Source organism: Gobio gobio, assembly GCF_949357685.1.
Source record: "Gobio gobio genome assembly, chromosome: 1".
NCBI classification, from domain to species: domain Eukaryota; kingdom Metazoa; phylum Chordata; class Actinopteri; order Cypriniformes; family Gobionidae; genus Gobio; species Gobio gobio.
Genome location: NC_137097.1, coordinates 75,049,019 through 75,072,930, shown reverse-complemented (window position 1 = coordinate 75,072,930; position 23,912 = coordinate 75,049,019). Strand labels below are relative to the sequence as shown.

The 23,912-nt window shown below is 41.3% G+C and overlaps 1 protein-coding gene across 1 annotated transcript; it reads right to left on the bottom strand.

Annotated features, from left to right (window-relative positions):
- Positions 1 to 6,850: 6,850 nt before the first annotated feature.
- Positions 6,851 to 14,319, bottom strand: LOC307135805 (sterile alpha motif domain-containing protein 9-like; the record flags this gene model as incomplete). The annotated part of the gene is made up of 2 exons (XM_079832484.1): positions 6,851 to 12,157; positions 14,290 to 14,319. 2 exons carry the CDS (start codon positions 14,317 to 14,319, stop codon positions 7,730 to 7,732), a joined length of 4,458 nt encoding a protein of 1,485 aa, XP_079688610.1. The 3' UTR covers positions 6,851 to 7,729.
- Between the last annotated feature and the right edge of the window lie 9,593 nt (positions 14,320 to 23,912).

Sequence of the window (23,912 nt, the reverse complement as noted above, 5' to 3'; positions counted from 1 at the left end):
ATAAAACATTGTTTAGTATTTAGCAGTTTAATTATGGGGACAGTTGGGAAGTCTAGATATAAAAATAAAACTGACTCCACCCACCTTATGAGACTAATTTTAACTCCATAAATACATCAGACCAGTAGGCATACAGCTATCTTCGCTATCTACTGCAAATGAGGAACCATGGACTATTATTCTTATTTTGTATTAAATATTTTTATCCAGGTAATGAGTAAGTTCTTTATTCCCGCCTTTTTTGTTTTTCAAATCTGTAACTGTCAAATCCACATCATTATTTTCTGGAGCTCGGCTACACACCTACTGTCTACACATTTTCAAATAAATGCAAATACAGACAATTTTAGAGAATTTTAACTAGAATTTAATAAAGATGATTCTTCAAAGGTTCTTTACATGTAGTATCACTTCTATTTAGTTTTGTCCTGAAGAACCCTTTATATGCTGAAACGGTTCTGTCTGTTAGAGTTTAGGGTTCTTTATTCCCGCCTTTTTTACAATCTGTAACTGTCAAATCCACCTCATTATTTTCTCGAGCTCGGCTATACACCTACTGTCTACACACTTTCAACAGGTACATGATTTTTTTTCTTAAAATGCCTATGAATTATAACTTTCAATTTGTTACTGGTTTCCTACTAATCGTCTTTTTCTCTTTTTAGTTTAACAGAACATTAGTTAAGGAGACTCATCTTCTCTTCTCCATGAAGTAAGTAACGGAGATATTGAATTTATGATCCATTTTGTTAGATTTTTTAAATGATTACTTTATGCCTAAACATATTCAATCACAAAAAAGCTATCCCATGACTTTATATAACTGTTTCTTTTTAACATTGTAAAGGGCTCACGTACTAATGTTTTGCTAATTTTGGTTTTCATTGTATTTACATAAAAAATGGAAGAGAAACACTAACTCTAAACCCAATTGTGTATTTCAGATGCTGTCCTCATCATCATCAGAGAAACTGCCACTCAGATTACACACATAATGAAGGACGTAAAGACATCATAGAGGATTGTGTCTGGTCTTTATTAGCTTGGTCTTTATTACATCTATATCATGTTCACTGTCAACAGATATTTATTAATGTATTCATCTAATAACTGTTGTTAGAGCACTGTCATTTTTGCTACAATTTGCCATGCCAATAAAAAATAAAAGTACCTAATTGCTGGTTTTGTTGTTGTTTTATGTAAAACCCAAATAGAGGCTACATGATATTATAAGACCAGACAGAGGGGTAACACAATATTAATTAATAATACATAAAAATAATATGAATGATACTTAATGATTTATTTATATATATATATATATATATATATATATATATATATATATATATATATATATATATATATATATATATATATATATATATATATATATATGTATGTATGTATGTATGTATGTATGTATATATATATATATATATATATATATATATATATATATATATATATATATATATATATATATATATATATATATATATATATATTAGTGCTGGGAATCGATTAAAAAAAATTAAGTAATTAATAAAAAAAAATTCTGTAATTAATTGCTATTAATCGCAAGTTTTTCATATTTTAAGTTTTTCATATTTTGATATTGTAATCATTTCAGTTACTCTCCAAATTAATGTAGAAACAATTTAAAGACAGCATATTTTAAATATGTGTTGTAATGGCATCTTTTTATGAATGAAGGCCAGAATCACTGATACTAATGTCTCTATGAAACATTTATGACACACACACAGGACATTGACATACAGCGCATTTTCTTGTGTCTTGTTACGCTTGGAAGCATTTACATGAATATGAGCGTGATCATGTAACGCTAGGCAAAAATGGACGCTGCGTTATTTGCGTTAAATATTTTTAATGCATTAAGCTGAAAAAATGAATCGCCGGCGTTAAAGCATTAATTTGCCCAGCCCTAATATATATATATATTAGTTAAAGTTATTCATAACAACATTAAAGGGTAACTTTGATTTAGCATTCGGCTTTGTATCAGTAGAAACCCGGTAGTACATTCATAATATGGTACTTTCCCCCCTCATATCCCCCTGAGACGAGAGAATTGTGCATTTTTCTTCTGGAAAAAATCCTCCGATGACGCAAATATCGTCATTTTGCGTCATCGGAGGATTTTTTGCCCAGAGGCTCGAGACTACAGCCACTAGATGGAGCTGTTCTGCATGTTATCAAGCCGCCCACAGAGGAGAGATCTCACTCACAGAATGTAACACACAGACGGCCGCACGGACATTCATAACGGAGCGATGCAGAGCAAAGTGAGTGTTTCAACTTTTCAATGAATTCCTGTGATAGTTTAGCTTCCACATGCGATCTGAAAACGTGCCAGACTGGCGCTTAACGTTACCACAGCTCTGCTCAGCTCTTCATGATGAATTAAATCTGACACTGCTGCGTCTGTGCCGTGACTTTCGTTCGGCTCACTCACACTTTATTGAAAAGACACGTTCAGTTTTTAATTGTGGTGTTTATTCTCTAACTGAACGAAATTATTGTATGACTATGAAGATCAAAACGACGGTGTATGGAGTGGCCTCATAGGGCAGTGAAGCAAGTGCATTCTGGGAGTTGTTGTCTTTCATCCACATAAGACAAAAATACACATTTTCTGTCTTTTCTCAGTCTAAATTCACAAATAATTTCACATTTCTACTACAAAAATGACACAGTTTAAATACACATTCATCTTCCCAGCGCTGAAGTACCCCTTTAAGGTCCTATATGGCACTTTGAAAGCATGGTTCTTTATGAAACCTTATAAAAAGGTGATATTGAGCACCAAAAAGGATTCTGCTAATGTTACAAGCCAAAGAACCCTAATTTGGTACTAATTCTTAAGACTGTTGATTACATTTTTACTTACCCAACATTGTGTCACAGAGTCACTCTCTCCCTGCACTCAACCATCTGCACCTGCCACGCCCCCTCGTTCTCAGTCACCTGTCCTTCCTCATCACCAGCACTACATAACCACGCTCACTCCTCAGTCCCGTGTTGGATCTCGTCAAGACCACACAGACCCAACCTGCTCACCTGAAATATGCTGATTGTCTTCGTTTGTTCCCATTGTCAGTCCTTGGTCTTCATCGTCTCGTCAGCACTGTTCCCAGTCTCAAGTCTATCTACATCAGCTAAGTTCAAGTAATTTGTATCCACCCTGTGATTCATCCCTCTTGGGTCATGTCTGCTCAAGTCCTGCTCTGTTTAATAAACTTCACCGTTTTATCTCATCCACTGTCTGTTCCTTCTGTGTATGTAACAGAAGATCAAACCACAACATGCAGAGCACTGAGAACAAGCGCACCAACCCGGATTCATGAGCCGAGGCTCCACTTCCATCTCCTTCACCCCCTTCCGCTGCTGCCTCTGCCAGTCCCATGGCCCGTCCAGCGACATTCAGCGACAAGGCGGAGGATTGTAGCGGGTTCTTACTACAATGCGCCTCGTACTTCGAGATGCAACCTCAGCTCTTCCTCACTGAGAGCGCCCGGTGGCCTTTTTGATATCACTCCTCTCCGGCCGAGCATTGCGGTGGGCACAGTTATTGTGGCAGTCTAAATCCCCCGTTATCTTCTCTGTCTGCATTTACAAATCATATGAAATCTTCGGAAAACCACTTCAGCACTCTCCGTTCAGGATCAGCTCTTCCATCTTCAACAAGGTTCCAAATCAGTTGGTCAATATTCTCTTAACTTACGTGCACAGGCAGCATCTAGTGGTTGGAACAAGACCGCTCTTCTCACCGCCTTCCGACATGGTTTGAATCCTCATATCCGACAACTGATGGTCATTTACGATGACACCATCGGAATTGAGAACTTTATCCAGAGAGCTCCCAACGACTGTCAGCCTGCTCACCACAACTTGACCCGCTCCAACCTCCGCCCACTACAACACCTGCCGTCCTTCCAGCGCCTGAGCCCATGCGGGTGGATTCGAATCATCTGACCATTGCGGAGCGTCAGCAAAGGATTAATCTCCATCTGTGTCTGTATTGTGGGGGAGAAGGACATATTCTGCCTAACTGTCCCATCCGACCACCCCGCCCAGCGCTGAGTACAGTCCATCTTCCTCCTAGAATTTTATTGACCGACAATACCTCTGTTCCAGCACAAGCCCTCATCGACGAACCTAGAAATCCATTCCATCTTTGGAAAACCGCTGGGCCATGGTCGTATCTGTCACTTCTCCCCCACTCTGACGCTCCGCATCGGTAACTTCCACACGGAATGGATCACACTCATGGTGCTGGAAGGATCGACTGCTGACATCATCCTGGGACGTCAGTGGTTATAACTGCATGATCCACGAGTGAACTGGAGCTCAGGGGAAGTCCTCCAATGAGGAGAGGCCTGTTCTCAGCACTGTCACTGGGTCCCATTCCCCTCCTTCTTAGTCCGGTTCCGTTCCTGTCCTACCCTCTCTCAGTGCTCCACAACCATTGAAAGTCTGGAGACCTCACAACATGCGGAAATTCCCCCTGAGTACCGGGCGTTCCAGGATGTGTTTAGCGAGCAATTGGCTACGCATCTTCCACCTCATCGGCTATGGGACTGCGCAATCGACCTGCTACCTGGGGCTAAAGGTAGAGTATATCCACTGTCCATCCCGGAGCAGAAGGCCATGGAGGAGTACATCCGATAGGCCCTCCAACAGGAATTCATCCGTCCATATATCCGTCCATATATGTCCCCTGCCACTTCCAGCTTCTTTTTTGTGGGCAAGAAGGACGGAGGTTTGCGGCCGTGTATAGACTACCGGATACTGAACTCCCAGACCATCAAGTTCCTATATCCCTTTCCTCTGGTTGACACTGGCTGAAGGGGGCTGCTCATACCTTCGAAATCATCACTGATCATCATAACCTTGAGTATTTTAGAGAAGCCAAACCTGAAGCCTGAATCCTCGCCAAGCATGCTGGGCTCTTTTCTTCACTAGATTTGACTTTAAGGTCTCCTACCGACCTGGAAACAAGAATGGTAGGGCCAACGCCCTTTATCGTCTTCATCAGCCTGATCCTGAACCAGCCACGCCTGAACCCATTCTCCCTCCAGCCATGATCCTCAGCTCCATTCAGTGGGCTATCGATGAACCGATCTGCCAAGCAACCTTGCTCGAACCTTCTCTGCCGGGAGGTCCTGAGGGATGTACCACGTACCATCTTCTCTCTACTGCTCCCTCATGGACTCAGCTCATCATTCTCCGGGCTCTGGACACCCAGGTAGCCAGCGAACCCTCTTGCTCCTTAAGCAACAATACTGGTGGCCCGCCATGGCCCAGGATATCTCCCAATTCGTCAAGGGATTCTCAGTCTGTGCCATCAGCAACACTCCCCGTCGCTTTCCAGAAGCCAAACTCACACCACTTCCCATACCCAACCGCCCATGGTCCCATCTCGGCATCGACTTCATGACAGATCGTCCTCCATCCAACAACTACACCTGTATCTTCGTCATAGTCGACCGGTTCTCCAAGTCATGCAAACTTATTCCCCTGAAAGGACTCCCTACCGCCTTTGAAGCTGCAGAAACCCTCTTCCAGTCAGTATTCCATCTCTTCGGACTCCCAGAAGACATCGTCTTGGATTGAGGTCCACAATTCATCTCCCGTGTCTGGCAAGCCTTCTTTAAACTCCTCTGTGTCTCCATCAGCTTATCCTCCGGTTACCACCCTCAGACCAATGGCCAGACTGAGTAGAAGATCCATGAGATCGGGAGGTACCTGCGGTCCTACTGCCACCAGAACCAGGACAGCTGGAACCAGTTCCTCCCGTGGGCTGAGTATGCTTACAACTCTCTTCGCTAATCTACTACCGGTTTAACCCCTTTTCAATGTGTTCTAGGCTACCAACCACCTCTGTTCCCTTGGTCCGGCAAACCATCTGAGGTTCCAGCTGTCAACCAGAGGTGTCAGCCAGAGGGTGTGGGACTCAGCTTACATCCATCTTCAGCGGGCAGTGTGGAGTTACAAGGAACGAGCGGATGCCAGAAGAGGGGATACGCCCACCTATCAGCCAGGCCAGTTTGTGTGGCTGTTCACCCGAGATATCTGACTCTGCCTGCCCTGCCGGAAGCTGAGTCCCCGCTTCACGGGTCCATTTAAAGTGCAGAGGCAGCTCAATGAATTCACTTACAGTTTGGAACTCCCTTTACACTTCAGGTAGCACCTTCATTTCGTGAGGACGTACTAGACTCCACTCTAGTTCTAGACTCACCCAGTTTCACCAAGATCATCCTAACTGTCCAGCACCCAGAGGTCGAGGCCGTCCCCATCGTGGAGGATGGGCAGTCCCCATCGTACTGTCACAGAGTCACTCTCTCCCTGCACTCAACCATCTGTACCTGCCACGCCCCCTCGTTCTCAGTCACCGGAGTTCTGATCACCAGCACTATAATACCACTCTCGTTCCTCAGTCCCACGTTGGATCTAGTCAAGACAACACAGACTCAACCTGCTCACCTGAGATACCCTGATCGTCTTCGTTTGTTCCCACTGTCAGTCCTTGTTCTTCGTCGTCTCGTCAGCACTGTTCCCAGTCTCCATCTCAAGTCTGTTTACGTCAGCTAAGTTCAAGTCATCTGTATCCACCCTGTGATTCATTCCTCTTGTGCCGTGTCTGCTCAATCCCTGCTCTGTTTAATAAACTTCACCACCGTCTGTTTCTTCTGTGTGTGACTCATTGGTTGTAAGGCTCAATTTTCTGTAAAGTTGCTTTGAAATAATTCTGAAAAGCAATTCACATTTCCAGACTTGACATGACTAGATGCAGGATAAGTGCAGGAGCCAGGAAAGTACATGATAAGAAATTTGTTTATTGGGTAACCCTTGGCCTTAACAGAAATATATTAAAGAAGTGTTAAGACCACAAACAAAGGGAATGGAAATGTACTACTTCTTAACAGTAACTTGTGGCCATGAAGACCTTAAATGAAGACATATTGTTATGCAGCAAAAGCAATATATAATGTCAAGAAACAAATGTACACTGTAAGAAAATAAAAATAAAAACATCTGTAGAAAAATAGACAATGTCCTAGTAGAGAATTACTGATACCTCTTCTGTTCATTTTACAGACATTTCCTAAAACAACACAATGCAAAGCATAATTCAAAATACATGTGAAACACCAGTGAAAATAACAATATGTAAAATCCCTTCATATTAACATGGTACATTGGGCCTTTGTTGTACAGAATTTGCGAGTAGAGTGTAAATGACAGTAAAATAAAAGTAAATCAAATATAAAGAATATATGCTTAATGAGTACATATATGAATGTATCAATGTAGAAAATGCAGTACGATGAATGTAAAAATGTATACATGTGTGCTCTCTTGAAGTCAATGCATTACTGGCATTGGCCAGACTCCTAGTCCCTTTTTGCTTAAAAAAATCACAACATTACTTTTATAAAATTCACATAAAACACAAGGTATTTCTGCTAAACAAAGCCCAAATTCGAGAAACATTAATGATTAAAAGATTGCTTTGCATTGATGTGTGAATATGACAATGAAGTAAACCTAAAAAAAAAAATTGTGTCTAGGAACAACTAGACTTTGGTCCATGAGCTCATTCGACTTGATTGTGCTAATATTTTGAACTGGAAATCTAGAAGGTTTTCTCATTCAATATTCTCTGTCTTCAGTCAGATCCATTAGGTCAGGCTTGTGGACATTATGATTCAAAGTCTATGTCAAGTGCAACTGGTCCATTCATTGAGAATCCGATGAAGAATGTCACTCTTGTGCCAGGTTCTTTATTTAACTGGCTCCTGAACATTGGATCAACCCTTCTGTCTGCAACGCTGATAAAACCGTTGCAAATCTTACCAGAAACTCTGCAAAGCTTCTTACTGTCTCTCACTTGCTTCCAAATGTTTTCTTCATCCCACTGAGTTGAGATGTTCTGCCCTGATCCTAAACAGCTGTTAATACCCCTATGGGAAATCAGGCCACCATACTCTTTGTCCTTCCCTAGGTAGAAATGGACAGCTGCTCTCTTTCCATTAGACAAGGGTTTTAGCTCAGTTGAGTATGATGTCTTCATTTGTGACACAAAAGTTGGTAAATCACGGTCTGTCTCTTGACATAACAATAAAACTGTGATGTAGTGCAATGGCAGAATCTCACTGAAGGGTGTGGGGCGATCGATTATTTGAAGGAGTAATTCACGAAGGACTTGGTAAGGCTTGATGTACTGAGATGCAGGGTTGATGTTGTCCAGAATTACATTGGCGTAGATGAAGTTGACACATTCCATCGGTCTGGCCTCTTGTGAATTCAGAATGAAATCATACTGCTGGATGATCTCTTCAAGAGTTAATGCAGAGTCTTCCTCATACAAATATTCCAGAAGGCCGCAATAGGAATCACCCTTGTTCCTCTCCAGACATTGACGCGTCTGTTCAATTTTAACCATGTGGTTAATTCGCTCATTCTTGACCAACTCACTCCAATTTATTTTACAAAAGAGGTTAGTGTACTGTTGAAAGTATCGGGAAACCTTGGGCTTTGTCAGTTCTTTTTGTTTGTCTTTCTCTGCAAAAAAGGGCACTAAATTGACAAAAAAATGGTCAAGAACATAAAAATTATTCTTCATTGTGTGTTTTAGTTGAAGACATTTCTTGTGCTTCTGCAGTACCTGGCAATATTGGTTGAGTTGAGGGTTCTTCCTTGACAAATCGTCAATGGTAATTTTACCCAAGAGGACTTGAGCAAGGCAGCTGAACAGTGGTGTCTTTTGCAGTATTTGTATGACGGTAGCTGCAGTTTGAAGTTCACCGAGATGGCCAGCAGTGTTGTAAGTATTATAATCCTTTAGTCTTTGCAGTCGATTTTTGGCCTCTTTGTTTGCGGTTTGTTGTGTTTCTTTGCAAGCTTCTGCTGCAGACTCAGCCAATGTTAGATACCTATCAAGACTGTCTGGCTTGATGGGATCATCTCTGTCTTTGTGAACAGCATGCTTGAGCTCACGCACAAATACCTGTGATACTGTGTCACATATGTACGAGTTCTCCCTTGCAAGGTCTTTGGCTTTCTTTGCCCAGTCCATGGCCTTGGTAAAGTCCTGTTTTTTGATGTAGTACCTGGCGAGGAGCTGGCATATTACTGCATCTTTTCTGTAGCACTTTGCTGCATTGTGTAGAACAATTTCTTCCATCCCTGGGGTCTCCTTCATTATATGTTGGATGAGAGGTGAAAAAAGTGAGTCTTCAACCTTAGCCGAATATTGCCTCCTCACCAACATGCTGTGGACATCCTGCGTTAATTTTTGTTTCCCCAGAGCATACTCATAAAATAAGTCTGTTGTGAGCAGAAGGTTAGTGATGGCTGCCTTTGACACTTTGTTTGACAAAGTTGACAACTCTTTCAAACAGTGTTGAGCTATACTTGAGTGAATCACTCTCACGCCCTCAAAGGTAATGTTGAAATTGGCTGTGCATCTTGTCAAAAGAGAGGAAAACTTGTCAAATCCATCTTCGACTTCAAAGTTTGCTTTTGTTTGCAGACCAAGGAACTCTTCACATGTAGAGACTGACAGTAATGCATTCTTGCAGTAGACATGCAAGAGGACAAGAACTGCAAAAAGTTGAGAATGTTTGTCTTGAAAGTTGAAGCCTTTGAGGGTATTTTTCACAACACCCTTAATATACTTAGATGAAAAGTTGTTCTTCAGAATCATGAACCCATAAAAGGTTTTTGTGTTTGTGTTGGTCTTCTTGAACTCCTTTAGCTTTTCTTCAAACAGTTCCTGTTCCTTCACAGATAAACGGTTTCCAATGAAAACTGCATCACTGGTCTGTTCACAGGATTCAGCTCTCATGCAATTGACAATTATGACCTGTGGAAAATTTGAAAACATGTTTTGCTTCTGACATTCCTCTTCAATTTGAAGTTGGATTTTTTTTACATCACAGATGTTTTGGAAGTCATCGATCATGAGCAACACTGGAAGTCGTGTAGCTTGATCTTTTGTCTCATATGTTAGTAGCTGCACAATCTGTTCGGCTATTGTAGAATAATCCTCTGTTGTGTCCTTCAGCACTGCACAGCGGTATTTATCTTTCAGTGTCCATAAGACATGCATGGCTAATGTTGTGCCACCACAGCCTGGAAGATGGAAGATGTTGAAAAACTCACAAGCTCTCTTTCGGCTGCGTATATCTGGAATAATAGTGTCGACAATGTAGTCAAACTTGTCACGTTTGATGAATGGCATTGACCCGGGTTGTTCTGAGAAGTAGAAGTTCCACCAAGACACCTTTCCTCCCTTGTAAAAGTTTTCCTCATGTTTTTGTTTGTCCTCATTTCCTTCGTCACACTGGTTCACACAAAGAACACTCAGCACATCTAAGGATTCCTCAGTTTTCTTTGATAGCACAACATTACTGCCACCACCACATGGCAGAAACCGGCTTGATTTGCGATTCTCTGACCACAGACTGAGCACGGTGCCATTGACCTCAGCAAAACTTAGCTCATAAATGCATCTTGTAGAGATGTCAACTTTATATCGGCCCTTAATGAGATCCTTCCAGTAGTTGTATGTGGTTTCATTGTCACTGATGCATAAGATTTGGTTTCCTCCATTGAGCTCCTGTAGAAACATACTGAAGGTCTCAAGCAAAGGGTCATTGGCATCGCTCACTTGACTTAACAGCAAGAATATGGTGAGAAGTTTCTTGCGAGGCAGCACATCTTTTCTGCACAGGAAAGAAACAACATCACGCACTGAAGATCCCTTCTCAGTCAACCAGTTGTCAACATCAGAGGGGGTTTCCTCATGAATGCCTCCATTACAGAAAACCCAGCTTGTGTTTTTGGTCAGCTTTAACTTGTTTAAAATGTCTTCAACTACACCTGTAACTTTATACCGAGCTGGTAAATGGACATTAGACATTTTTCTCTCTTCAAGCAGCTTATTCAGGCCATTCACAGCAGATTCTGGATCAAAATCCAGAACAGCCACTAGATTCATGTGATGAAGGAAATCCAGGTTTTCCAGCTGAACAGGATGAGACTTGTTAGCCACCACAATGTACCATGAAAAGTGTGACCTGTCTAAAGATTGTGACCCTCCTGTTATCATCTCACACAGTTTAGAGCCTTGCACACTCCCTTTGACATCAGAGTGGTGCTTTTCTTCAGCGTCCTTCCTCAACTGGGACAACCGTTGCATGTTTTCAATTGCAGTATATTTCTCATACTCCTTTGAGGGAGCAGATGTAATAAGATTCTTGCTGCTGCTGCCATCTCTTATAAAGAAAGACTTGCTCTCATTCTGCTTCTTCTCTGCACCATTGGGCTCTTGCACCTCATATTCATTTTTATCAACATTATAAGTGTTGAAGTGAACTTCTTCACAGACTATGGAGGTTGGCTCTATGTCTACCTCAATAACATATTTTCCCGCAGATGTCATGTCAGCTTTGAGAACTTCAACAAATCGAGGGGGTTTAATGCACCTCTTTGCTATTTTAACAGACCTTTCCCATTTGAAATGTTTTTCAATTGCATGTGACTGTTGTTTATCAAAATCATCTGTGTGCTGAACACTAATACCCATAATTTGTCCATGTGGTTTATCTGCCACTCCGAAATGAATAGTGCCATTTGTGCGGCTGTTCATACAAGCTGCTGCGAATCGAATTACCTCATAAGTGTATTTACTCATTCTATTCTCCTCTGTTGTGTTGATAAATGCTTTGAATTCATGGCATGGTTGTATAAGGTCTATAGGCCCAGTTTCAGTTACATCTAGAATGCTGTTTTCTCTGTACCTGTGAGCAGCATTAAATCTATTGAAAGGGTACGGCTTCAAGCTATAAAACTGAGCCACCCCGTCATTCTGCTGCTGAGTCTTTTGTTTCAGAAGTTCTACATTGTCAATAATCAGCATTTTTGCATTCATTGACAGTTTTAGTTCTGTGAGAACAGACATCTTTAAGTGGAGAAGACCAGATCCATTAATTTTCTCATGATACAAAATGTCTGCATCCTCTTTGTCCACTTTTTTCTCGAGCATCCATTGTCTCACATGATCTTTATTCCAGTCTTTGATGTCCTCTGGAAGTTCAGATGATGCAGCAACCTCTTCATTATTCTGAAAGAAAATAAATAAATATATAGTTATAGCAAACAGGAATATAGTTTAAACAACTGTTTTGTTTAATTACAATATGCAACCCTACATTTTATACAGATGATTGATAATGGTTTTGTTAGTGTATAAACTAAATTCTTTTTTACAACAAAGACATGGTATCTTATGGACAACTATAAATGATGTACATGAGAATTATGTTTACTTTTCCTATGCTACTTACCTCGAAATGTCTTGACGCATCCATAATGAAATTGGAAACCCTAGGAAACATGTAAACATGGCATCAAAACACAGTGTATCATTGTAGATGTAATATAAGGGAAAACAGGAAGGGTTGTATCAAGACAAGTTGTAACACTTTAAGCACTTAGAAACTAGATTGAAGAAACTTCTGTCATAAATGACCACTATGACACCTTCCTGAGACATTTTGAAGTAAAAATGATACAATACAATAAATAATGCAATATATATACACTCACCTAAAGGATTATTAGGAACACCATACTAATACTGTTTGACCCCCTTTCGCCTTCAGAACTGCCTTAATTCTACGTGGCATTGATTCAACAAGGTGCTGAAAGCATTCTTTAGAAATGTTGGCCCATATTGATAGTAGAGCATCTTGCAGTTGATGGAGATTTGTGGGATGCACATCCAGGGCACGAAGCTCCCGTTCCACCACATCCCAAAGATGCTCTATTGGGTTGATATCTGATGACTGTGGGGGCCATTTTAGTACAGTGAACTCATTGTCATGTTCAAGAAACCAATTTGAAATGATTCGAGATTTGTGACATGGTGCATTATCCTGCTGGAAGTAGCCATCAGAGGATGGGTACATGGTGGTCATTAAGGGATGGACATGGTCAGAAACAATGCTCAGGTAGGCCGTGGCATTTAAACCATGCCCAATTGCCACTAAGGGGCCTAAAGTGTGCCAAGAAAACATCCCCCACACCATTACACCACCACCACCAGCCTGCACAGTGGTAACAAGGCATGATGGATCCATGTTCTCATTCTGTTTACGTCAAATTCTGACTCTACCATCTGAATGTCTCAACAGAAATCGAGACTAATCAGACCAGGCAACATTTTTCCAGTCTTCAACTGTCCAATTTTGGTGAGCTTGTGCAAATTGTAGCCTCTTTTTCCTATTTGTAGTGGAGATGAGTGGTACCCGGTGGGGTCTTCTGCTGTTGTAGCCCATCCGCCTCAAGGTTGTGCGTGTTGTGGCTTCACAAATGCTTTGCTGCATACCTCGGTTGTAACGAGTGGTTATTTCAGTCAAAGTTGCTCTTCTATCAACTTGAATCAGTCGGCCCATTCTCCTCTGACCTCTAGCATCCACAAGGCATTTTCGCCCACAGGACTGCCGCATACTGGATGTTTTTCCCTTTTCACACCATTCTTTGTAAACCCTAGAAATGGTTGTGCGTGAAAATCCCAGTAACTGAGCAGATTGTGAAATACTCAGTCCGGCCCGTCTGGCAACAACAACCATGCCACGCTCAAAATTGGTTAAATCACCTTTCTTTTCCATTCTGACATTCAGTGTGGAGTTCAGGAGATTGTCTTGACCGGGACCACACCCCTAAATGCATTGAAGCAACTGCCATGTGATTGGTTGATTAGATAATTGCATTAATGAGAAATTGAACAGGTGTTCCTAATAATCCTTTAGGTGATTGTATATATAGTAAATTCGATTTGTGGTCATGTTAAGACAATAAATAATAAACTTATAAAACGTGTATCACCTGAACCTCGGCAATTGTTCTTTGTGTGCATTAATGATAGTGTATTTGAGAGCAGTATTTTGTGCCAGGGTTGTGCCGAAAGACTGCCTACCAGACTGCCTAATCCTAACTTCACCCTTACACTAGGGTGACCAAACGTCCTGTTTTCAAGTCCTGTCCTAGCCCTAATATAACAATTTTCTATCCATACAGAGGGGACATACTATAAATGTATTGAAATTATTAAGGAATCTTTGAGTAAACTTCGAGTATCATTTGAGTATCTCGTTGCCAGGCCGAGTGTCCTGGTTTTCGGTAATCAAAATATGGCCATTCTAGAGGAGCTGCAACAGTCATTGTCGCCTCTGGAGGACTTGCAGCTGTCACCGTTGCCTCTGGTAGAGCTGTAGAGGTCATCGTTGCCCCTGGAGAAGTGTATGTGGCCCAAACACACAAGCTGGCAGCTGCCATCACAGGAAGCACGGATGACAGTGGCAGGAACTCAGGGACCACCAGACTTGGGAGGCTCTAGTGTGGCGGCCATGACGTCAAAAGGCTCTGGCGTGGTAGCCATGATGGCTGGAGGCTCTGGCTTGGCTGTCATGATGTGAAGAGGCTCAGGCTTGGCGGTCATGACATGAACAGGCTCTGGTGAGGTCTGCTCTGTGGGATTATGGAGCCCCTCATCCACAAATCCCACAGTAAAAACCAGTCATTGTACAGTATACTTGCACTGCGTGAGGCAAATGATGGTCACACAATGTCCTCAAACATTTTATGTAAGTCTTGAAAAGGTATAATAGTTAAAATGACTGAAAATAACAAACTCTATAACCTATTGAAATGCACTGTGATACTGGTTGTTAAATAATAGGGTTAGGGACAGTTGTAATTGACAATAACATTCGCAAACTTTAATTTGTTACAAACAAATGTGGGAACATTATATCAAAATTTGAGATAGTGAAAAAAAACCAAACATTTAAAGCAACAATTGTCACAACCATCCCTGGTCTTCCCTTACATCATGCTTATCTTTTAAATGAAGAGATGAATAAATGTTAGTCCGACTTACCGCATCAAGGAACAGAATTCATATGTTGTTCTGGGGTTTTGAGCTCTTTTGGGTATTTCATGTCAACACCTGTTTCACACATGGGGGGATTAGAACTATTTCATAAAACTTTTTTGCTTAATACAGACTGTACATCTGTAAATGTTACTAGAAATGAACCCTTTACCTGCATGGTGTATTGCAGCTAAAGGATGTCCTGTGGCATACAAGAAAAATTTTGTTTATGCAATGGCTAAAATACATTAATTATTTATGGTTAAAAACAGGCAACTGCAAACACACTCCGTTGAGACTCTGTCAATTGATTAATTGTTGTTTCATCTACCGAGGGAACAGTTGTAGTACCTGCTGGACTAAAGTCTACTGTAAAATCCAAGTTCAGATTCATGGGATGTTTTGGTGCATTTTATGTGGTCTTATAATGCTTTTGTGTCATTCTGACAGAGGTGGAAAGAGTAACAAAATATTCTACTCAAGTAAAAGTACAATTACTTCAATTAAATTTTACTTAAGTACAAGTAAAAGTACCGGTCTAAAAATGTACTCAAGTAAAAGTAAAAAGTAGTTAATTTAAAATGTACTCAGAGTAAAAGTTACTTTTTTAACAGCAGCGGTGGGGAATCTCCTGTGTAGGGTTGTGGTAGAATGAGATTTTCACGATATGAAAACATCAGAGTTTCACAGCATCACGGTATTAAACAATTATTTAATAAATAAACCATTATTACATTATGGTTATTATTATCACCAGTTAAATTGGCATTAAATGAATGAAAACATTCATTTTTTTTGTTGAATAAATGCTTTATTATAACCAACTTGAAACCATTTGTTTTGTTTATTAAAATTTCAATACAACATGTCTAATCAACCAAATTCAATAAATGGTTATGAATTAGATTAACAACTTATTTTTATCATTAACTTATTAAAATGTTTAAGAATCCTATGAATTTTTTCTTTTTATGATTTTTAAATACTGGATGACGTGTAATTTTCTGCTATTGAATTCAGATAAAACGGAGGTGTTACTTATTGGTCCAAAAAACTGCCCACAAAACCTCTCACAATACAATTTTACCTTGGAAGGATGTCCTGTCGCTTTATCCGCTACAGTAAAAGACCTGGGTGTTATATTAGACCGCAACTTGTCATTCGAACATCATATTTCATATGTTACAAGAACGGCATTTTTCCACCTTAGAAACATTGCTAAGCTACGTAACATGCTATCTATTTCTGATGCAGAAAAGTTAGTTCATGCATTCATGACCTCGAGACTAGATTACTGTAATGCTTTATTAGCTGGTTGTCCTGCATCCTCAATAAACAAACTACAGTTAGTCCAAAACGCAGCTGCTAGAGTTCTTACTAGGTCAAGAAAATATGATCATATAACACCAATTTTATCATCTCTACACTGGTTACCTATTAAGTTCCGTATCAATTACAAAGTATTGCTACTGACCTATAAAGCCCTAAATGGTTTAGCTCCAGTGTATCTAACGGATCTTCTATCGCCCTACAATCCATCGCGCTCTTTAAGATCACTAAACTCTAGGCTTCTGGTCATTCCTAGGATATCTAAGTCCACTAAAGGAGGGAGGGCATTTTCACATTTAGCTCCTAAACTCTGGAATAATCTTCCGAATATTGTTCAAGGTTCAGACTAGCTGTCCCAGTTTAAAACTAGATTAAAGACGCATCTCTTTAGCCAAGCATTCACATTATAATTATCTTTTTATACTACAGTTAAATCAGATCAAAAGCATTAATATAATATTCTGAACAGCAGCTATGCTAATTATTTCCCATCTGGTTTTCTGTTGTTATCTCGGGACACTAGTCCTGAGGTAAATAGTTTGTCAGCTCCAGTTTGTATCCAGCCTCTCATGGAGACTTCAGATGCCCCTGTGATGAGACGACTCGACGCCTGAGAAGAGACGACTCAACGCCAGCGTTGTTATGGCCTAAATTAATACACGATTGATTAACTTTTTCGAACATTTTTCTTTAACATTGTCTTTCTAACATTATTTTTGTACATTTATGAAATGCACTTTCTGTAAAGCTGCTTTGAAACAATGTGTATTGTGAAAAGTGCTATACAAATACTTTTGAATTGAATTGAATTGAATTATACAAATATATGACCAAAACGGTGGTAATTAAATAAAATGAAACAAACTTTTATCCTTTTATTTTTTGGCAAAGTGCTGCAAAACAGAGATTTTCAAAAACGTTTATTTTGATGGGTTTTAGTGAAGAGCTGCTTCTGTGAAAACCTGTTTCAGAGTGTATTTGACTGGTTTTTAAAATGTTCATGTGTTCATGTCCAAATATGGTTTGTGAGACGTTAAAACACCACGAGCATCGTGTACTTGAGTATGTAGTAGACGAAACGGCGCTGCTCATCACAGAGACAGAACAAGCAGATCATTTATTTATATAGCAGTGTTTTGCTTTCACAGACCATGTCGCGATTTGATTTATTGTACAGCTCTACCGTCGATGTATTCATTCATTCATCAGTTTGCTTGTTTTACGAGATATCTGCGTTATACTGTAAATTAATTGTCTTGACTGGATTCCGGGATTCCCTCTGCATCACAGAAATCACTCGGCCTTAAGTTGAAAACATACCTTTGTCTACACAGAGGGATGTTCCCAAACATGTTCTATGCGTTTCCTCATTTGCATCAACATTTTTTGTAACTTTGATAGCCTATCCTCCAGGACAACACCACATTATTTTTTTCTATATCCAAAGTATTCCCATACTAACTGGTTCACGACGGCATTTCGCTTTCAGCTGGATCTGCATCGCTAACATGTCTTGTCCGTCTCCCTCTTTGTGTGATTTTTGCGCGTTCTCCCGCCCTTCAATTCAATGCAGTCGTGTCCGGATCGCTTTTTCCCCACTTTCATATTATTTATCTATTTTACTCAGAAACGGATGTAGTTTAAAATGTAGCGAAGGACAATACTTAAAACAAAACATACTTAAGTAAAAGTAAAATTACAGATTTTCAAAACTACTTAAAAAAGTAGAAGTACACAGAAAAACTACTCAATTACAGTAACGCGAGTAAATGTAATTTGTTTCTTTCCACCTCTGCATTCTGAAGCCTGCTTTCTCAAAGGATTCTGAATTTACAAGTTGACTAGTTCTACAAGGATGTCTCCATCAACTTTTATAAGTCGTAATCTCATGAACGCACCATTAAACCACTGTTTTAAGGAAGTTGGTTAGTGAAAATAAGTCACCAAATTTCCATTTCATGCAAACCGTCATTTCCTCTGTGTAAACAAATTAACCTATTTGAATATTGCCATAGTGTCTCTTTAACAGCCTTTCTTTACATCTTGACAGTGTTTATTGTATTGGTTACACTAACAATAAGGTTGTATTAGTTAACATTAGTTAATGCATTAGTTAACATGAACTAACCATGAACAACACCTCTGTTCAGCATTAGTTAATCTTTGTTAACGTTAGTTCATAAAAATCCAGCTGTTCATGGTTTGTTCATGTTAGTTCACAGTGCATTAACTATTGTTAACAAGATTTTAATAATGCATTAGTAAATATTGAAATAAACATTAACAAAGATAAATAAATGCTTTAAAAGTGCAATTCATTATTAGTTCATGTTAACTAATGTTAGCTAATGAACCTTATTGTAAAGTGTTGCCATTGTATTTATTTATTTTTATGATCAAGTGATTTTAGATATATTATAGATGCTTTAATCAACAGTTTTATTTAGCAAGTGCTTTCTAATACTACCAGCACAACAACTCTCTATCATGAGGAGGCCAGACATTCAACCATTGCAAGGCAATACTGAAGACCCACCCTGTTTTAGATATAAGTGATCACATTAGCTTTCGCTACCTAAATTACAGAAAGGTAAATGGGTTGTTAGAGCAGTCAAATAAATATAAATAAACAGACCAAGGGCTAACTAGTGTAACTGGATCCAGGACTTTCTGACATTTACATTAGCAGCCACACATCCTCCAAAATATCCCAACAACAAATCAGTCCTGATTGTGGAGATCTATACCTGCATAGTTCAGATCAAACTCTGCTCAGTATTTATTAAATGAAGATCTTAATTAGCTGGGTCAGTTGTGTTTGATCAGGGTTGAAGCTGAAGGTGGATCTCCAAGAACCAGATTGGAACCATCTAATCCAATGATCCACACATCTATCATATTCAAAGCTTCTGTATGTATTCAGTGGAGGGACTGTGATCTTACCTCGCTCAGAGACACCAGGCTAGCTCACTCTTGTAGTTGTCGTTCAGAGAGGGTTTTGGTCATGATAACAGTCCAAAAATGTGCTGACCTAAACTGCACTCAAACTTACTTCATCCTTTTGCATGGCTCCTCCCTCCTCCACCACCTCCTTTACCTGTGTACCTGGAGGTAAACACCACAATGCCCTCTAGGGTTTAGTATGTGAAAATGGAAGCGTGGTAGACAAACTTGACTTGTATTATCCATCCTTTTCCATTACACATGACTGTGAAAGTGCAAAGCACTTCCTGTGATTTGATAGCATCTCCAAAAAGCTGAAAATTGAAGATCTGGCTCCAATTCAGTTCACAAGCGTGAATTTGAATTGGCTATGACACGCAGGAAGTTGATTTTTCTTAATAATGATTAAAAAAAAAATAAGACAACTAATCCATTCTGCAAAATGAAGTTTTCATCCACTTTATCTCCCAACTTTATTGTGACAAATGTTTGCAATTCAGTTCAGAGGCATTTTCAATTTAAATTCAGTTTTAAATGGAGCATAACCATGAAGAATAAAAATGAGTATATATGTAAATATCAAGATAAAAATGTTTATAAAGCCAAGGAATTAACACAATATTAATGAAGTACAACACAGGTGTTTTCTCTGGAAGTCAGTGCATTACTGGCATTGGCCAGACTCTCAGTCACCACTCACATAACACAGTAATACCAATACTTTTATGAAATTCACACCAAAACAAGTAACAAATAAAAACATGCAAGATTAATTATTAAAAGACTGCTTTAAAATAATGTGTGTAAGATAATCAAGCCAGCTATACTGTAAGTATTGTCTAGGAACAACGTCTTGGTTATGTATGTAACCCTCGTTCCCTGAAGGAGGGAACGGAGACGTGCGTCGGATCACTTCTGGGAGCCTTATCATCTTCGAGTGTATACAAAATGAGCCAATGCACATTGACGTGCAGGATTTGCATCTTGCGCCACCGCTCCACAGCTTGGGTATAAATGCGGAAGTAGATGCAGCACACATTTGTCTTCCACTGAGGAGCCGAGCTAGTGACTTGGCCGTACAACTGTGGTGACGGGACGTATGTCTCTGTTCCCTCCTTCAGGGAACAAGGGTTACATACGTAATCGAGACCTATATCTGCCAGTGAGGCGCCATGTGCCATCACCCAGGAAGAAGCAGCACTCCTAGTGGAGTGGGCTCCAAGCGGGCAAGGAACACCTTGGGTTTGGTATGCCAAGACAATATCATCCACTATCCAGTGGGCCATCCTCTGCATGAAGACAGTCTTTCCCTTCTGCTTGCCTCCGTAACAGATGAAGAGCTGTTCTGAGGTCCTGGAGCTTTGCGGTCTGTCCACATATAACTGCAGAGCGTGGACGGGACAGAGAAAAGCCAGGGCTGGGTAGGCCCTCTTCCAAGGGCAGTGCTTGCAGGTTCACCACCTGGTCCCGGAAGGGAGTGTTGGGAACTTTGGGCACATATCCGGGCCGGGTCTAGGTCCAAATTCTAGGCATGATTCGTTGACCGAAAATGCGTGCAGGTCCCCTACCCTCTTCATGGAGTCCAATGCAGTAAGGAGTACTGTCTTCCATGACAGAATTTTTAACCCTGCTGACTGCAAAGGCTCAAATGGGGCTCTCTGCAGCGCCATAAGCACCAGAGATAAATCCCAAGAGGGTACAGAATGAGAGCGAGGTGGATTTAGTCTCATCACTCCCCTCAGGAACCTGATGATCAGATTGTGCTTCCCAAAACACTTACCATCAACTGAATCGTGATGTGCGGCGATAGCCCATCTTGCAGGAAGGAGAACACTGAACTGATCGAAAATCTTTGGGGGTCTTCCCAGTGGGAAGAACACCACTCAACGAACAGGTTCCATAGAGGCGCCTCATAGAAGGGGCTCTAGCTAAAGTGATGGTGTCTACCCCGGCCTGTGGTAGATCACTTAGAACCTCCATGTCCTGTCCAGGGACCAGACATGGAGTTTCCAAAGGTCCGGACCCGGGTGCCAGAGGGTGCCTCATCTCTGAGAAAGCAGGTCCTTCCTCAGAGGAATTGGCCAAGGAGGTGCTGTCACGAGGAGCATCAGTTCTGGGAACCAGGTCCGGTTGGGCCAATAGGGCGCAACTAACAAGACCTGCTCCTCGTCCTCCCTGACTTTGCACACTGTCTGTGCTAGAAGGCTCACTGGGGAAAACGGGAATAGAACAAATGGCAGTGAGATGTGTTTGGGGAGGCAAACAGATCTACCTGTTCGGTCCGGAAGCGCATCTAAATCAGCTGGACACCCTGGGGGTAGATCTCCACTCTCCCGGAAGCACTTGCTGTCGTGAGAGCTTGTCGGCTGCAAGATTGAGCAAGCCCGGAATGTAAGTGGCTCAAAGCAACCTCAGATGCTTCTAACTCCAAAGGAGCAGATGGTGGGCGAGTTGTGACATCGACGGGAACGTAGACCACCCTGTTTGTTGATGTACACAGTGGCCGCAGTGCTGTCCATTCATACCAGTGCTTGCCTTGTAGAGGCCCTTTGAGGCGGCCCAGCGCAAGACATACTGTTAGCAACTTGAGGCAGTTGATGTGCCAATGCAGTTGAGGCCCCATCCACAGACCGGAGACTGCATGCCCGTTGTATGTGGCCCCCCCAGCCGGTGGCAGAAGCATCCGTGAATAGCACAGCATGCCTGGACACTTGTTCTAGGGGGACACCTGCCTGTAAGTCTGACCACAGGCTGAAGGTTTGGGGGCACCTCGGTGGGATGACCACACAGAGTGACCCGCTCTGCCATGCCCATCTCGGGACTCGGTCGTGCAGCCAGTGTTGAAGCGGCCTCATATGAAGCAATGGAAGCGTTACTGCGGCTGAGGATGCCATATGCCCCAGGAGCCTCTGAAAATGTTTCAGTGGGGCAGCTGTTCTGCACCTGAGCGAATTCAAGCAGTTCAAAATCGACTGGATACGTTCCTCTTTGAGGCACACTGTCTGATTGATTGAGACCAAGAGGGAGAGTTTGCTCTTTTCCCAGTTGCCCCGAAGGCCCAACTGGCTGAGGTGACTGGGAATCTGCCCAGCCTGGGACACAGGAACCGATATTTATCAGTCTCCCTCATGTCGGCCAAGTTGAGCCAGAGATGACGCTCCTAGACCACTAATGTGGACATCGCATGACTGACTGAACATGCAATGATTTTTCGTCTTACGCAAGAGCTCTGGGTCAGGCCTACCCTTGTACATATCCATTACCGCCTGGGTCTGATGCTCCTGTAAGGGCACTTTCACACCTACCTTGTTTGGACCGGATTTTCAGACTTTTCAGTTTGGTCAGAATCAAAATTACAGGTGTGAAACCTCCCCCGTACCACAGTCCGGACCAAACAGACGAAATTTGGTCAGACGAAAAGAGGTAGTCTCGGTCCGGATCAAACTGAACAAAGGTTCGGTTAGTTTCTAGTGTAAAAGCATTTTCTGTATGGTTCGTACTTTCAGACAATTTACAGGAAGTTTCTGTTTCTGTTTAAATATTATAATGTTATTTTTAAACTTCATCTAGGCTACATTGATTATGAAAAGTGAAAAGATGTGCAATATGTCAGAAGGCAGAAGGTCAGAAATTATTTTGAAAGAAATTTTGTATGATTTTGCTTAGAAAGACTTTCTTTAATGTGAATTTCGTTTTGTATAAATTGTTTCTTAATTTGAATCATTGTTTAATCAGATAATTGCCTGGATTTAATAAATATGAAGCAAATAGTCTATAGCAGACAATAATCGCGGGAGCGATCACATGCTTTACACATGAACTGGAGCGCGTCTCAAATAAACCGAAACTCAGCAGCTACTTGTCTCACAAACATGTGAAATATGTGAATATAAAGCTTGAAATGTCCACTTTTAAACGTAATGAAAAGAAAATAGTCAAGCAATGCACACTGTTCAATAGTGGCAACGATATGCGTCCGTTCATTCATTGTTGTCAAAGACGCTGACGTCAGACGCACGTCCGTTTACAAACCAATAAATGTCCAGATGCAGTCCACATAGATGATGACGAGTGGACGCAAGTGTGTCATGTAATGTTCTTTAGTGCGCTCGCATAATTGCAATGTGAAACCAAACCAAAACTAACCGAATGTATAAAATGTATCAAAACATGAACTTCGGTTCGGACCTTGGTGCGGACTTTCAGGTGTAAAAATGCCCTAATAGTGCCATGGCATGCAGATGCTCTGCCCACAGGCTCTGTAAGCCTTGCCTGTGAGAAAGGACGAGAACTTACAGGCCATGGATGGGAAACGCGGATTATCCCTCCAGGAGGAAGTGGACACCAGACACAGTTGCATCATGGTGGCCCGCTCCACCGGGGGGATCTCCATGTACCCCTTGGCTTCTCTGCCATCGAGGGTAGTGAGGGGTGAGGAGGTATCAGATCGGTTCCTGGCAGAAAAAGGTGCCTTCCATGATCTGGTAATCATTTCATGCACCTCCGGAAAGAATGGCACCGGGGAGAACCAGCACAACCTGCCCTGAGAAACCAGTTGTCCAACCTAGAAGGTTCGGGACAAGGTGGAGGATTCCACATGAGCCCGACCTTTTCGGTGGCCCGGGAAAGCATAGCTGTCAATTCTGGGTCGGGCTTGGACAACGCTCCC